The sequence below is a fragment of the Triticum aestivum genome, chromosome 2D (genome assembly GCF_018294505.1).
Source record: "Triticum aestivum cultivar Chinese Spring chromosome 2D, IWGSC CS RefSeq v2.1, whole genome shotgun sequence".
NCBI lineage: Eukaryota > Viridiplantae > Streptophyta > Magnoliopsida > Poales > Poaceae > Triticum > Triticum aestivum.
The window spans coordinates 593,976,072-593,992,185 of record NC_057799.1 but is presented as its reverse complement, the minus strand read 5'-3'; the positions used below and the strand labels follow the sequence as shown (position 1 = coordinate 593,992,185).

The window sequence follows — 16,114 nt, the reverse complement described above, 5'->3', positions numbered from 1 at the left end:
GGGTGGGTGGCTTTAAATCCGCACCCTGACCCAGTTTGGAGTCCGGAGTTTGAAGAATTTCCGAGCTTGATAGTTCGGGCTCCGGGATGTCAACTGATTTTTTGGGTCCAACGTCCGACTCTAGGTTCGGAGGGCTAGGAGTGTCGTTCCGCAGACAGGTATCCGGCTGTTCGAGCTCGGATATCCGAACATAGTTCGTCTTCAACATAAGGGAAGAGTCGTTGTTTTGCTCCTCTACGACCGCTATCTGATGGGTGATCGGCGGAGATTTAATTTCTCTCTGATCGGGTTTAAGCCCAATCTGATCATAGTCTGTAGCGACCCCCATAGCGGCGATGCGATCCAGGAGTTTGTTTAAAGATGACAACTTCGCCGGATCCATCCGTTTGGAGTATTCGGTGTCAACACGGAGGCGATTTTTGATGACCTGAGAGGTCACCGTCGGCTTAACGGCCGAACGGGCGATCATGGTAAAGCCGCCCAGCCGGAGGGTTTGGCCTGAGGCCAGGGCTCCTCCGGTGGTGATGTTGTCCTTGATGACAAGGCGAGCCATTAACCCTATCTTCGACGTCACAGTGGAACTCTCAATGAAAGCACCAAGTTCGGGCCCTCTTGATGGAGGTAATACCCTACTTCCTACTTGATTGATCTTGATGAATATGAGAATTACAAGAGTTGATCTACAACGAGATCGTAATGGCTAAACCCTAGATGTCTAGCGTGTATGATTATGATTGCCCCTACGGACTAAACCCTCCGGTTTATATAGACACCGGAGGAGACTAGGGTTGTACAAAGTCGGTTATAGAGAAAGGAATCTTTATATCCAAACGCTAAGCTTGCCATCCACGCAAAGGAGATTCCTATCCGGACACGGGAGAGAGTCTTTTGTCTTGTATCTTCACGGCCCATCAGTCTGGCCCACGTCACATAGGCCGGACGCCCGAGGACCCCCTAATCCAGGACTCCCTCAGCGGCCGGCGGCGGCTTCTGCGGCGGTAGGTGCGCGCGACCTGGCGCCTCCCCTCCTCCCCTGTTCGGCGTGCGGGCCAACCTGGTCGGGCCGCGCTTCCTCTTGGTCGCCGGTTCTGTACAGGAGGCGCTGGTGGTGGCGAGGATCTAGTTCGAGCGAAATCCCTGGCCGGCCATGACCGGCCGCGCCGACGGCGACGCCTGAGGGCGTCGTTCCCCTCCTTGGAGGCGTCGCTATGGACCGATCTCCTCACTTCACCTTCCCCTAGGTCTCTCGGGTGAAAGTCCTAACTTTGTTGGGCGGTGGCGGCGCTCATGGCACCGTTCCCTTCTTGAAGGCGCCACTTTGAGAACCTTGGGGTTGGGTGGCGCTTGTGGGTGGTGGGCGACGGCGGTGGTGCGGCCCTATCCTAGCATGGATTTACGTCTGTTGCTTGGAGATGGACTCGCGTAGGGGGAGGTCGTCGGCTAGCGTCGTGGTAGCATCAATGGCGGAGGACCTGCCAAGGCTCGCGTAGGTGGAGGTCGTCGTTTGGCGTCGTGATGGGGTTGTTGGCGAAGGACCTGCCAAGGTTGTCACCTCAATCTGCTCTAAAGATGGACCAGTGAAAGATGGCAGCGACGACACATATGAGTCCGTCGGACCGGTTTGAGCCCCGGACCTGGCAGATGGCTTGGTCGGGACCTCCGGCTTTAGATGTTAGGCTTAGGTGAGAGGCCTGGGTATATAGCCCAGCTGGCACCCCTTCATCATTTGAATAAAAATAGCGATAGAGGTTGCCAAGATGGCCGATTCAGGCATATTATTGTTCTACTTTATAAGATACTTGAGAATAATCAATAAAATGGCCGCATGCATTTGTTCCCAAATGCAGAGGCCGAGGGTCATCCTCTCCTTTTCCAAAAAAAAACATGTAGACTTATCTTACACTGTTTACACAGCAAGGCCAATCTGTGGGCTACAGAGAATTTGTGATCCAGAACAAAATCTAAATGGAAGCATGACAAACAGGAACACATCCACACGTAAACCATCAAGAGAACTTTCGAACCACTCATGAGCGTCACAACGGGCACACGAAATCCCCGCTGCTCTCAACATCAATGTCGTCGATATCGAAATCGATGTCGTCTAGATCCATGCTCCCCAGGCAGGCAACCTGCCCGGCAATCCCTAGGGCGTTATCGCCAGGTTTCTGCGCCTCCTGGATGATCGCCATGGCTTCTTCCAGACTCTGTGACGGCGTGTTCATGTCTGCCAGATGCATGCTCCTTTGGTACTCATCGGTCATCTCAACGGGCAATCTCTTGAGGAACCATGGATGGTTCTTGATCTCCGGGATGGTTATTCGCTGCATGCAAATACAAATGTGAGCACTACATGACCAGGAACTGAACTGTTCCAGGACTAGAATATACAACCTGCTGAGGATTTCCAACGAAGATGCGGGACAACAGATGTATGCAATCCATCGAGACTCGAACGTAGTCCGGAACGGAGTACTGTACGCTGAGTATCCTCTGTGGAAGACACCAACAATTAAGTTTTGTAGTAACACAGTGAGAGGCATCAGATAGAGATGATGCAAAAGTTTCATGAAAGATTTTTTTTTCGAAAAGGGGAAAGATCCCGGCCTCTGCATCATCATGATGCACACAGCCATGGTTTCATGAAAGATAAGGTGGGAAAGGGTGTGTGTACTCACGGTGATAGTTTTGCGGAAGTTCCTTGGCTCATCAGGGTCCTCGAAAGGATATGCCCCCACAAGCATCACATAGAGCGTTACTCCACAAGACCAAACATCGGCGACCTAAGATTATAGGAGCTGGCATCTGAATGCTTCACATCACATGGGGTACTTAAACCATTAAAACCATGCCCTAGTGGTGAAAATTCATACCTTTCCATCATACTCTCTTCTAGAGAGGACCTCCGGGGCGATGTATGCCGGCGTGCCGACAGTTGACTTCGGTTGAGAGTGCAAGACAGAAGACTGAAATGAAAGAAAGTTGAAACAGGGGTCCTGGTTTAGGAGATGAAGACGCAACATTCAGAGGTTATTATCTGCGTGCACGGGAATACCTTGGAGTAACCGAAGTCACAAATCTTGAGTCGAGGTGCGACACTACCATCCAATAGAGTGTTTTCTAGTTTCAAATCTCTATGACATACTTGCTGCAGGCAAACAAAAAAGAAGACATTTTTTGTGGTGAGCGTCTGACTTAAGCTGCTATCTGCGAGTTGGCATGGCAGAGTACTACGTACCATAGAGTGACAATAGCTCACTCCAGAAATCAATTGTTGGAAGAAGAATCTTCCCTGTTAAGAATAATGAGTAAGTAACAGTTAATGTAATTATATGTAACCATTTAAGGAAGTTCCAAAGGTCGTTGCAAAAATATTATCTACCTCATCCTCGCTAAATCTCCCTGCGTTGCAAATCCTTTGAAATAGCTCGCCGCCAGAGGCATATTCCATAACTATTGCCAAATGTGTCTGAGTTAGCACGACCTGAAAAACTATGTATGTTAAAGCATGGATTGAACATTAAAGGTTTGATAATCAGGCCCACAATTCAAGATGAACAGAAAGAAGCCGGTTAGCGGCATCCACAACCTCAGATGATTCCAAACCCTCCACCCAACATGACAGTATATATTCTTGAATGGAAACAGGTAAAAAATCTGAAGTAGTCCTGATCTCCCATGCAAGAGTTTCATCTCTATGGAAAATCAAGTTTTTTTGCATTAAAAATAAATTTCTTTTCAACCAAGAGGAAATGTCCACACCCTCTGAAACACATGTATGTCATCTTTGTACTGGTTAATTACCTGCTAGATCGTCAATGGTCTAGCTGCATGAGAACTCTAAGCAATCAGGTATGTGAAAACAATACAAAGTATGGGGATGCAAATCTAAGTAACAAGTTAACTTGCCTGGGTAGTGCAGAACAGTGCAATGAGGAAGACAATTTTAAGCTGATAAGCATTTAACAACTCAAAGACAGTGATTAATGTAATTATAAATAACATAGACCAAAGGGTCCTAGCCTCAAAACATGCTGGAACCAAAATTTCAGTTACACATTCTAGTTGCCACTACAGATAACCTTAACTTTCATAGTACTAGTATGTTTCCATATATGTGAGTCAAGTTTCCGAAATCAATCACTGCGATCTACAACTTGCAATCGTAGAAGTAACAATAGATCTATAATTTTGTAAAGCCACTATTTTTTGATAATGAAGCATCAGTACAATATGTGACTAGTTACCCTGATTTCAATTTCGCAAGGTAAAGGACTAAAGCATTGCACTCATAACTCGTTTAACTTGTAGCCTATCAGAGGGATAATCACTGTCTTGGAAGTCGAGAAATTACCTCCTTGAATCGAATAATATTTGGATGCTTCAGTGACCGGTGGTTCATAATCTCCCTTTGAACATGTTCATCAATCTATGCAGCAAAAACAAATGCTGAGAGTTAATTGATGGCCCATAAATACTAAACGTTAAAACAAAGGGCCTGAAAGAAAAAAAAACAAATACAAAAGAACTTAAGAACGTAATAACAGCCACAGGCAAAGAGTAAAACTCCGGTACATCTTCAGCTTAAAATAATGGCCTACAGCTCTCAAAGCGGAAGAATAAAATGAAATGGACATCGTAGGCATGACTTACTATAACAGTAGCATCAGTAAAAGATTAGAAACATTTTCCTGACATGTCCGAATAGCTAATACAGAGACTAGAAACACCCAACAAAAGCTGAACTGAACTCAGAAGAGGTCAGCAGAGAAAACAAAATGAATAGATATATAGTCTAAAGTCAAAAGGTTGAAAAAAATATAAAATTTATAGTATGTGCAACAAAAACCAATGCCTCACGCTAGTAACCTCAGCACAGTGAGAAGACCGATATGAGATTTGACGCCGGTTTGTTTGCTACTTAAGCACGACACAGCCTTCCGAGCGTTAGGATCGACCCACCACGCGCTCCGAGCCGTTGGATGTCACCCTGAACTGTGGAATCACTTACTTAGGTGAATCATTTATTAGTTCTCTAATAATAACTGTGGTAAAACTCTCGGCTAAAAAAAAGATGCTTTCAACTGCTACACCTAAAAGGAGAAATGTGTAAATGCTTTTGAAACCAAAGCCACACCAAACAAAGCCTATGAATAGTAAATCACATATACTATACTGGAAATTATGTGGCACCGGAGATAGATTCTATGTGTGCCAACGAACGAATCTTTTCGATTATTTTTGTTGGAGGGAAGCATGGGAAGCAACAGCAGGGTGGCATGCACTGGATACTTCCTCGACCTGACCTACCATAGTACCATGACAAACGTTGCCTATTTCTAGAATATGATTCCTTCGGAGTTAAGGGAGAGTCTGAGTAAACTCCATGCAATGCCTTCAGCAAGGGGACGACGACGCCGCTTAAACGACGCCATTGTTAGTGCAACTAGCCGAAGGTCGAACCTAGAGTCTTCACCCCTGGAAATCGAGCCCCTACACTCAAAAGAGCACCACCTAGCCAACATCGCCCTGTGCTGCCACCATCTGCCGATCGATCATCGATCACGCAGCGGCGCAAATGCGCAGTCCTGGTGGACCTACCCACACGATTAGAAGCAACCACGCCGGCGCAACACATGCCGCCGAGCAGTAAGAAGGACAAGTTCAGTGAAGCAAGATATGATTAAGTGGTCGCCTAAATTGCGCATTAACCTACAAAAGAATCTGTATTTTTGAAGCTCCATTGGAAGAGCAAGTGAATCTGTATTTTTGATTAGGATCTTCAAGTGGAAACGCTAAAAACAGAGTGCTCTGCATTTATCGACGCCGAGAGAAGAGACCAAAAGTGCACAACCCACTCACTCAGCTAAGCGCAAAACGAAGCCAAGATCACGTCCTGTGCACCGAAACTCCCAGCATTTCTGGAGATTCCAAGCACACGCGGAGAACCACGAAGATACTGACAGGCCAAAACATTCGATCCTCCATTCCAACTTGACCAATCACGGGTGACGGGGCCATACCACTAAAATCAGGCCAATCAGGCGCTCAAACAGGCTGCTTAAAGCCTAGATCGTAGGAGAGGAGAGGCTGCTTGCTGCTTACCTTGTGGCCTCGCTCGATGAACTTGACGGCGAAGTGCTCCTTGGTCCTGACGTCCCGCACCAGCTTGGCCACCCCGAAGTTGCCGGACCCGATGTCCCTCACCACCTCGTACCGATCCATCCTCCCCTCTTTCTCCTGATCGCTCCAGCGCTCCCCTGAGAAGAAGCACCTTGTGAAGGAGGAGGAAGCAAGACAGGAGGGTGTGAATGGAGCTGGCTGCGTTCTGGAACCCACGAGGTCCGGGAGGGGATTGGTATGGGGTAAACTCGGGCTCCGAGCCGTGAGGTGGGGATGGAGGGGAGGAGTCCGGAGAGACACGTCACCTCGCAGCGCCGCCATGTGTCGCCGCGGCTGCCGTCCGGAAGCCACAAAGGGAAAACCCAACTCCAACACTTCTCGTTGAGATGAGGCCCCTACGGTCTTGACTGCAGAAATGGACAGTCCCGCTGTTCTCAAGGGAAGGAAAAGGACGCTGATGACAGGCGAGCCATCTTCGACTAACCAGCACCGTTTGATTCACATCCAACGACTGCCTACCAGTTTTTTTTTGTTTTTTCGTTTTCTTTTTTTCTTTCTTTTTGTGAATACTCTTTTTTCTGTTTCAAGTTTAATTTTATTTTTTTAATGTTTGGAATTTTCAAATATTGTTTGGAATTTTTTCAGAAATGCTCCTGGTTTTCAAAACTTGATCACAAGTATAAAAACGTTCGTGTTTCAGGAAATGATCATATATCCAAAAGCTGTTAGGAATTTCAAAAAAACCATTTTCCAGAAATTATTAACTGATTCAAAAATCGGTGATTTTTAAAAGATGTTTGCGGTTTCAAAACTTTTTCGGAATTTCAAAGAATGTTCTCATGTTTAAAAGAATGTTTGCCTTATTTAAAATTGTTCACAATTTTAAAAATCCAAACGATAAGTGTCACACGTGTGGCACGAAGCAATCCCGCCCTGACGTTTTTTACAGCTAAAGTTGTCATCCGAAAAGAAAAAACAAACTAAAAAAACTGAAACTTGCCATCCGAAAAGAAATTTGTCATGCTTAACAACTAAAGTTGCCATCCATGCGTCACTAAACTTGCCATCAAAAACGTTAAGAGTTGCCATGAGATCGTGCCACATGTGTGGCACTTATCAGGGTCCTTTCAAAAAATGATTGGGAATTAAAGAAATGCATATCTAAAAACTATTCATAGTTTCACAAAATGTTTCCATTTTTAAGAAATTATTCACAAATTCAAAAATTGTCCGAAATGTTTTTAAAAAATCGTAATTTAAAAAATTGTTTGTATTTGACAGAAATTCTTCGTAATCTTAAATAAATCGAATCCTGAAAAATGCTTCACAATTTTACGGAAATGTTTTCATTTCTATTGTCGTTGTTAGTTCTTTAACATTAGCGTTGCGCTTCTGTCACTAGGTGAGTTCCAGGGGCATGAATCACAAGATGCAGGTCGCGAGGTCGAATCCAAGTGAACGCTTACGTTTTTTTTGACGATTTTTTACATCCGCTCACTGTTGTTCCACCCAATGGGCCGGACCAGTTTTGCTTGCCCTGTGCGTCACGCTCATTTTTGGAGGTCACATCTTGTAGTGCTTGTATCGGCGGCTGGTGAGCTGCACGGCTATGGAGTCCCACATGCGCCGGCCAGGCCAGTAGTACCGCATGCTCCGCTGCAAATGCATTGAGGCGCGTGGGGCGCTGGCCAACATGCCAGTATGCACCCACTCCCCTCCCACGCGCCCCTCATCGGCCAGCCTATAAGCGGGGTTGGGCGTCCCAGTCTTTTTATTCCTTTTTTTGTTTTTTTCTTTTTAAAAAAATTCAAAATATCAAAAAAGTTCAGAAATTAAGAAAAATGAATAATTTTTGGGAAAATTTTCCAGAAATCATCACGTGTTCGTGTTTAAAAGGTGTTCATGATTTTGAAAAAAAAAATGCATCTTAGAAAATTAATGAATTCAAAAATGTTCGTAATTTTTTTAAATCACTAATTCAAAATTTGATGAACAATTTTTAAACTTGATGAACAAAAAATTTCTTCACGAACATTGCTTTTTGGAAAATGGAAGAACAAAATTTGCTATCTATAAACATTTTTTCAAAAATCTATGAACAAACTTTGAATTTGATGAACATTTTGTGAAAACAAGATGAACAAATTTCGAATTTGATCAACATTTTTTTATTTTGATGAACATTTTTTGAATTTGGTGGACAAAATTTGAATTTGTTGAATATTATTTTTACATTGTTCATCATTTTTGAATCTGATGTAAAAATATGTTCATGAATTTTAAAAAAATTCACGAGTTTAAAAGATTTTTGCAAATAGAAAAAACAAAGAAAAAAATGAAAAAGGAAAATCAGAAAAGAAAATAAAAAAACATAAAAAGGGAAAAGAAGAGGAAGAAAAACCGAAAGAAAAAATAAAGAAAAACAAAAAAACCGGTTCAGAGAAGGTTCTAGAAGCTTTTCAAAAACGTTTGTATGTAAGCCGAAAAAATGGGCCGGCCCATACAAAAAACCAGCGCCTGGGGGGTACGTGCTACCTCGCTGGCGCACGATACGCGCCAAATAGGAATCCCCCATTGAAACAAATGGACATTGCTTTGTTCATTTGCAACAATTCAGCACAGTCCGTCTCCACAAGCAGTGGTTGGTTTGTCCAGTGAAGGGCCAACTGTAGTCCTTCCTTCATCGCAGCCATCTCAGCTTCGAGGGCATCACCACAATTGAACAGCGCACGTGTCGCAGCGAAGATGACCGCACCCTCATGGTCTCGCAGTATCATCCCGGCACCGGCCGTACCATCCGCCTTGACAAACGTACCATCAATGTTCAGTATTGCATATTCTCTGTCAGGAGGTTCCCAACGCGGCTTCGGCCTTATTTCATGTGCAGCAGGAGGTTTGTACCCAGAAATATTAAGTACTTGTTTACCTTTCACTGAATCTGCTTCTGGATGTTGCCTAATCACGATGAGGGAAGTGATGTAGCTGATTAAAAATCGGCGCGAAGCTTCAATCGGAACCGGGGGCTTGTGATGTGTGATCTCATTTCGTGCATACCATATCCTCCACATAATCATCAGCGAGGCCATCTTCTGTGTATCTGGGAGTTTTTCTAACAGCCAGAACAACCAGTCCGGCTCGGCATCGTGCAGCTCGTCCTGAGTTGGGAGTTCCCAGGTCTCGCGCATGGCCTGCCATAACGCCATTGCATGGGGGCAACGGACCAGTGCATGGTGAGTGGTCTCCTTCTCAACTCCACAAAGCGTGCATGTGTGGTCATGTTCCATATGTCGATCCTTTTTTGTAGCTTGCGTAGCTAGAGCTTCCTTAGCTGCCTTCCAAGCAAGATGATCAGTGCGCGAGGCGTGGATAGGTCTAGGTATGCATACTGGATTAGTGAGATCAGAAATATTCTGTCTCATGAAAGGAACATAAGTCTAGCAAGATTAGCCGACATGCAAACGTGGTTAGCCACACTCTTGCATGCATGGGTCGTTCGCAACAGCGAACTGCTTGCTGGCTTCGTAATTCACCCGATGAAATAGCTAGCATTGTAATCTCTGAATGTAGCCATTTGGTTTGATTAATGAAAGTTCCTTTCCCGCAAAAAAAAATGGACATTGCTTTGTGAAATGGGTTGCAACATTAAAAGAATCTTCCACGGAGGTGCTAGAGAGAAGCGCTCGTGCTACCAAAAATTGTTAGTGTTGTCAAAAGTTGCAGAAAATCTTAACTTTTGGGCAACATTGGCATGAGATGTAGAGTTGTAGACCGATGTAAGACTCTTTGCAGCGAATAGTAGCTATGAGAGAAAGAGAAGACTAACCGCTGACTGTCTTCTTTTCTTTCTCTATATACATGTTCCATATTTTTTAATTGAATTCCTAGAGTATGCCCGGATCACACTACAATCTCGAAGTGATTGTTTTAGAACCTGTTATTATGATCTTTCTGTGGTCTTATCCTGGTACAGGTCAGTGTAACGTTGAGTTGATTGATCAGACTAAGTAGCACCAAAGTTTTCTGTCTCAAAAAAGAAAATAACACATACAGTATAATTTTCCCATATGCAGAGCGTACACAGAAATAATATGGAAGATTATTGCAAATACTCAACATTCCATGACTCCAAGCGAACAATTCCTACAAAGAAATATGATGGAATGTGGTTGGCAAACAAAACGAGGTGGGAGGTGTTTAGGGCTCCAGGGCGAGCAGACAAATCTCATACAAGCACAAGGCGGCATCACGCGGCGGCCAATAAGGCTTAGAAGCGCGAGGCGTATGGACGATTAGCGGAGACAACCACACCATATGTATCATCATCCTACTCCTTGTACTTCATGCTCTCGAGCGAGAACCCGGGCATGTCAAAGGAGAGGGCAAACTTCTCGACCTCGACCTTGAGGTTCTCGATGTCCTTGTTGTTCACCAGGCCCTTGGAGAAGTCCTTGAGCAGCTTCCCGTGCTCCTTCTGGATGTTCAGGCAGATGGTCACAGCCTGGTGGAGGAACTCGGCGATCTGCTCGAAGTCCTTCTCGACCAAACCCCTGGAAGTCATCGCCGGAGCGCCTGAAAACAATCACAGACAAATCTCTCAGATTATTGAAGATTCTCACTCATATTAAGGAACCGAAAAGTTTATTTCCAATTCCTGAATAAAGTGTCACAGTAATTTAGAGTCTAATTGGTTTGTGCCAATAATTGGCATGCCAACTGTTGGCAAGTCTAAAAATTTGGCTCTTAATTGGTTGGCTACCAATTGGTTCTTGTCCATCTCTCAAAAAGTTGCCAATCTTTGGCAACTTTTGGTTTTGCCAAATGTTGGCTTGCCAAACTTTGGCAGCCAACCAAATGTTGGTTTGCACCGTGTACTTGTTTTATTTCAGAGAAAAATTATCATGTCAACAGTGGTGAATAACAAGTCACAATGACCCTGATTGCTCACATTGAAATGTATGCAACATAAAAATGAAGTAAACAGTACAGCCTCCGTTCATTAATTACAAATTGCGAATATGGAAATATTTCTAATAACCAATCTAATGAATGAGAAGTTTGACTGCACGCATTCTAGAAACTCATCTATTTCGGATGGACGTAGTAATGATTTTTCTCAGGCTTGCAGTACCAGCAGATGTAATTAAAACATTAAAGCAGATGGAGTGATCCTTACCAATGCGGACACCACCAGGGGACAATGCACTGCTGTCACCGAAGACGGCATTCTTGTTCAATGTAATGCTGCAAAGGTCACACATCTTTTCGACCTTGTTTCCTGCAGAAATAAGCTGATATTAGAACAAGTAATAATAGGACTGCTAGAAAATCAACTCACACAAATAAACTGGGGCATACCAGTCAAGCCAAGAGGGCGGAGATCCCATAGAACAAGATGGTTGTCAGTTCCATCGGTCACCATCTTGTAACCCTTGCTCATGAGATATTTTCCAACGGCAACAGCGTTGGCCTTGACCTGCTTTGCGTAGGCCTTGAATCCAGGAGTCAAAGTTTGCTTCAGGGCAACTGCAAGGGCAGCAATCTGGTGGTTGTGAGGACCACCCTGGAGCGATGGGAACACCGCAAAGTTGATCTTGTCCTCATAGTCATACACAGCACCCTCAGGCTGGCCCTTCTTCGCAGGCTTAGGGCCTTTCCTGTAGAAGATCATGCCAGCCCTCGGTCCCCGGAGAGACTTGTGTGTTGTAGTGGTAACCACATCACAGAACTCAAAAGGATTTGCAGCTTCCTAGAAAAAAGAAAGGAAACAGTAAGCATCTCAGAAACTGTAGGATTACATCGACATTCATACACTCTTTAATCTTCAACCTATCGCAGTATGCCTGAAACACCTAAAGAAAGATGATCAGGATTTTGAAAAAATTAATAGGACATTCTTTTCAATTCCATGGTACACTACATGCATTTTTCATGACTATACTTATAGAAGTATGGTTCTTCACTTACAGAAAAGCAGAGTTCAGAAGAACATGAGAAAAATAGTCAAACAAGTGGTTCCCCTGACTAAGTACAGTACAGAAGGCATATGCACATCAGTCACGCTAGCAGACAGCTGAGCGCTCAATATATGAAAAATGTGTACTCAATTGAGGCAAGTTGCACATTATATTTATACCATGCCATATGTCAAGTCAGGACTCAGGACCGCTTGTCATATGTTTGATGAAAGGATAGTATAAGAGCAGTCATTCCATAGGTTAATCAGTGCAAAAACACAATTGATTATTCCAAACAATGTGCTCAAGTATTTACACTGAAACAAAGATTAACAATTATTATTATTACTACTACTATTTACAACAAACAATTCCACTTAAGTATGAACTCCAGATTGTTGCATGTTCTATCAGGAAAAAAAACTGTTGTTAACTCTTCAATCTTGTATTTGTCTGAAATTACTACACAACGTTTCAATACACATTTATGCAACGAATACCAAAGTGCTACTCACTTAGATGGGATCTAATAGCAACATTCCAGGTAAACAGAGTGTTTCCCAGTTCATAACAACCCGGCACCAATCACTTATGAAATATGCACAGATCTAATAGATGCACACAGCTAAAAGACAATCATATACAACTAGAAGGCTCAACAACCAGGTACCTACTACTACTAAGATCCCAACAACCAGATCGCATCGCATAAAAGAGGAATCTTAAAGCAAAGATCCAATTTCTGAATGTAACAAGCCGAGGTGAGTTCGTGGTGATTATACCTGCGCGGCGACCAGTCCGCTGATGTGCGCCATGTCGCAGAGGAGCATGGCCCCGACCTTGTCGGCGACGGCCCTGAGCCTGGCGTAGTCCCAGTCCCTGGGGTAGGCGCTGCCTCCGCAGATGATGAGCTTGGGGCGGAAGTCCATGGCCTTCTCCTCGAGCTTGTCGTAGTCGATGTAGCCGTTGGCGGCGCTGACCTTGTAGGGCAGGCTCTCGAAGTAGATGGAGGTGGCGGAGATCTTCTTGCCCCCGGCGGTGTAGTAGCCGTGGGTGAGGTGGCCGCCTGAGGGGAGGTCGAGCCCCATGATCCGGTCGTGCGGGTTGAGGAGCGCGGTGTATGCGGCGAAGTTGGCGGGCGAGCCGGAGTAGGGCTGCACGTTGACGCCCCAGGAGGCGGCGTCGAGGCGGAAGGCGGCGAGGGCGCGGTCGCGGCAGAGGTTCTCGATCTCGTCGATGACGTCGTTGCCGCCGTAGTAGCGCGCCCCCGGCATGCCCTCGGAGTACTTGTTGGTGAGCGCGGAGCCGAGCGCCTCGATGACGGCGAAGGAGGTGAAGTTCTCGGAGGCGATGAGCTCGATCCCGCTCCGCTGGCGCCGCTTCTCCCGCTCGATGAGGTCGAAGACGTCCGGGTCCGCGTCCGCCAGCGGGGTCAGCCCCCACGACGCGACGGAGTCCATTGCGGCGGCGGCGGCGGCGGTGGAGGAGGAAGGGGGAGAGTGGTGGGGCGTCGGCGGAGGGGGGGAGTGGAGAGGGGGAGGTGGGCGGCGAGTGGTGGCGATTGGAGGCGTGGGGATATATAGAGAGGAGTGCGGCGCGTGTGCACGTCGGAGGTGGGTGGTGGTGGTGGGTGCGGGTGCGGCCGAGGTGTTCGACCGGATGCGCGGTAGGGGGTTGGTGTGGGTGCGAGTGAGGTGCTTGGGCCACGGTCGCGGTGGGCGGTTGGGCCACCGCACCGCGCCGTCACATGACAGCCGTGTTAACCGCCAGTGCGGATTTTGTGCTCTGCTCCCTTGATTTTAGAAAGGTTCAAAACTGAGTTGAAAAGTTTAAAAATATCCTAAATAAATATTGTGTGTGGGTATTACATTAAGCCACGCGCCAGTTATTTGCTGTAGAATTTTCTTTTATCTATGGTATCATGAAAAAATTATGGGAAATAACCTCTTCAAATAATGTTTTGAGTAGGGTTGTGTGTGCGCTTAATGCTGAGGTGGAGCTTCACTCCGCTGCTCACGAGCGGCATCTTAAAGGTGCCAGAGCTTCTCTTCCGACTGTCTTCCATGGTGAATGGCGCATCAAGAAGGGTGATTCACTGACGGCTCGTAAAATAAGCCTTGCACTCGATTTGGCCGAGAATACTCGTTTCTCTCATTTTTGTTTGTTGTTGCGGGGTGGGAGCTGTGGCGTAGCCATGGTCAGGCCAAGCCCCCGGGCAAGCCACAGGCTAAACATCTGCTACAGTGCGGAATAGCGTCACTAATGCTACAGTCGACGAAGAACCACAATGTCACAACTCGGGCGACGGCCCGAGTAACCTGGGTCCTGACTACACCATTGGACGCGAGTGAGGGAAGGCGAATCACTCATACTTTCTTGAATATGGTGTTTTTGTGGGGTGATGAAGCTGGTTTGGCGGTGCATTGCAATTATTATTCCGCCATATCGACTCCCGTCGGTGGAGCTAAAGTTCGGGATATTAGTTATCTTTGCCGCCCTTTGTTCAATCTCCATGGCGAGGTCCTCTCCTCCTTGCGTTAGTTAGGTAGGCGGTGGTCGGAGATGGTGGCTTCAGCGCCTTGGATGAGATTGTAGTATGTGACATGACTCGATTGCCTTTTCTTGTTAATCTCCGGGTCATACTTGCAAGATGTAAGGACTCGAAGGTTATTTTATTTTATTTCAGCTCCTTGTAGTGTTGAAATACTTTTGTCCAAAAAAATGGAAACCCTCGTATATTACTCAAGAAATTCATATAATCAGAGAGAGAGAGAGAAAAGCACATCGTGCAGGACAGCTCACCACCTATTAACGCAATATCAATTCTTACATTGAGGCAATATTTGGCAAGCTCGTGTGCCCCGTTCACTTTTTTCTGATAAAGAGGGCTCTTCCTTTGACTTTTTTACGGAACCTCATCAGAGGGTAGGGTTCATGCACATTTATATAGATAAGGGGAAAATACAGAGTGGCCCATTTTATAAGGGAAACCAAGCCAAAAACCGAACAACTCACACACCACCCGACGACAACCCAAGCAAAACCACCAACTTTTTTTTCATTATCTCCACCCAAGATGACCTTGAACAAGAACTTCAAGAACGGCTTCAAGAAGGGAAACAACGTCCAAGGGGCGCCATGGGCCCCTGTCGACCACAAGACTTTCATCTAGACCTGCACACGGCCATCATCGTCGGCATCGACCCCTGTCGACCACAAGACTTTTGTCCAAACCTGTACACGACCATCCACCTCGGCATTGAGCACCGGAGTGAAGCTCCACCTCGACATTAAGCGCACACAGAACTGTACTCAAACATTACTTGAAGAGATTATTTCCCACTATATCTAGACCTCCCTCCGATTTCATTTGTCATAAACCACTAGTCTTTTGCAACTACTAAAGAGGAAATAAGAGACATCACATACTACATATCCTATTACACCTGACCATCTCAAGTTAATCGTGATCTAGCGAAAAAACACCAAGGGCTTCAGGTCACCATCAGCAGGTGCCTAGGAAGATAAGAAGCGGCATTTGAGATGTTGCTTCTGCTAATACAGGCAACAACCACCAAACCACATCGCAAAGTATTAAAGCAGCCATGATAAGCAAGAGCATACCACATCGCTACATTCACCCCTTCTTGATTTTCACCAATGTGGAATCATGGATGAGTTAGATGACCCCCATCACTTCGCACCTGAGATCAATCAAGGGTGATCTGTCAAGCGAGGAACTCGTGGACATAAATTGAGGCGAAGTGAGAGCAATGTAGAGCCCTGTGAAGCTCGTTCTAAGCTTGACTTCTTCCACGCTCAAACACGTAGGGATGACATCGTAGACACATAAAAAGGCCTCCCCATGGCTCCTCGTACCACGAGTCCAAGACTTACACAGTCAACATTAGAGACATAGTTGGCATCCATGTTTATCTTCAAACCTCCCAAGGAGCACACACGGGGTTAGGGCATCAGCAACGCGGGCCCTTATATCGCCCACAAACGTCCAGACGTAGTTGTTCGGATGCATTTTG

General features: G+C 45.7%; 2 protein-coding genes across 3 annotated transcripts; both read right to left on the bottom strand.

Annotated features, from left to right (window-relative positions):
- Nucleotides 1–1,806: 1,806 nt before the first annotated feature.
- Nucleotides 1,807–6,470, bottom strand: LOC100038338 (abscisic acid-inducible protein kinase-like). Of its 2 annotated transcripts, none has more exons than XM_044478649.1 (10): nucleotides 6,429–6,470; nucleotides 6,106–6,260; nucleotides 4,355–4,429; nucleotides 3,383–3,484; nucleotides 3,239–3,292; nucleotides 3,056–3,148; nucleotides 2,874–2,966; nucleotides 2,679–2,783; nucleotides 2,395–2,493; nucleotides 1,807–2,324 (listed from the first exon to the last, which is right to left on the bottom strand). In XM_044478649.1, the coding sequence occupies exons 1-10, from the start codon at nucleotides 6,442–6,444 to the stop codon at nucleotides 2,037–2,039; spliced, it is 1,080 nt and encodes a 359-aa protein (XP_044334584.1). In that variant the 5' UTR covers nucleotides 6,445–6,470; the 3' UTR covers nucleotides 1,807–2,036. The 2 variants fall into 2 exon arrangements, with proteins under 2 accessions (XP_044334584.1, XP_044334585.1); XM_044478650.1 differs by lacking the exon at nucleotides 6,429–6,470 and adding an exon at nucleotides 4,870–4,995 and having other exon boundaries at nucleotides 6,106–6,247.
- Nucleotides 6,471–10,207: 3,737 nt separating this feature from the next.
- LOC123054800 (serine hydroxymethyltransferase 4) lies at nucleotides 10,208–13,546 on the bottom strand (the record flags this gene model as incomplete). The annotated part of the gene is given in 4 exon segments (XM_044478647.1): nucleotides 10,208–10,692; nucleotides 11,297–11,398; nucleotides 11,479–11,869; nucleotides 12,860–13,546. Coding segments are annotated over 4 exon segments (1,416 nt in total). The 3' UTR covers nucleotides 10,208–10,447.
- Nucleotides 13,547–16,114: the final 2,568 nt, after the last annotated feature.

Excerpts from the sequence above, each read along its gene's own strand:
- LOC100038338 (XM_044478649.1), bottom strand. Across the intron at positions 2,784-2,873 it reads GAAGAGAGTATGATGGAAAG|GTCGCCGATGTTTGGTCTTG; the intron begins GTATGAATTTTC and ends CTATAATCTTAG. Across the intron at positions 2,325-2,394 it reads TCGTTGGAAATCCTCAGCAG|CGAATAACCATCCCGGAGAT; the intron begins GTTGTATATTCT and ends ATTTGCATGCAG.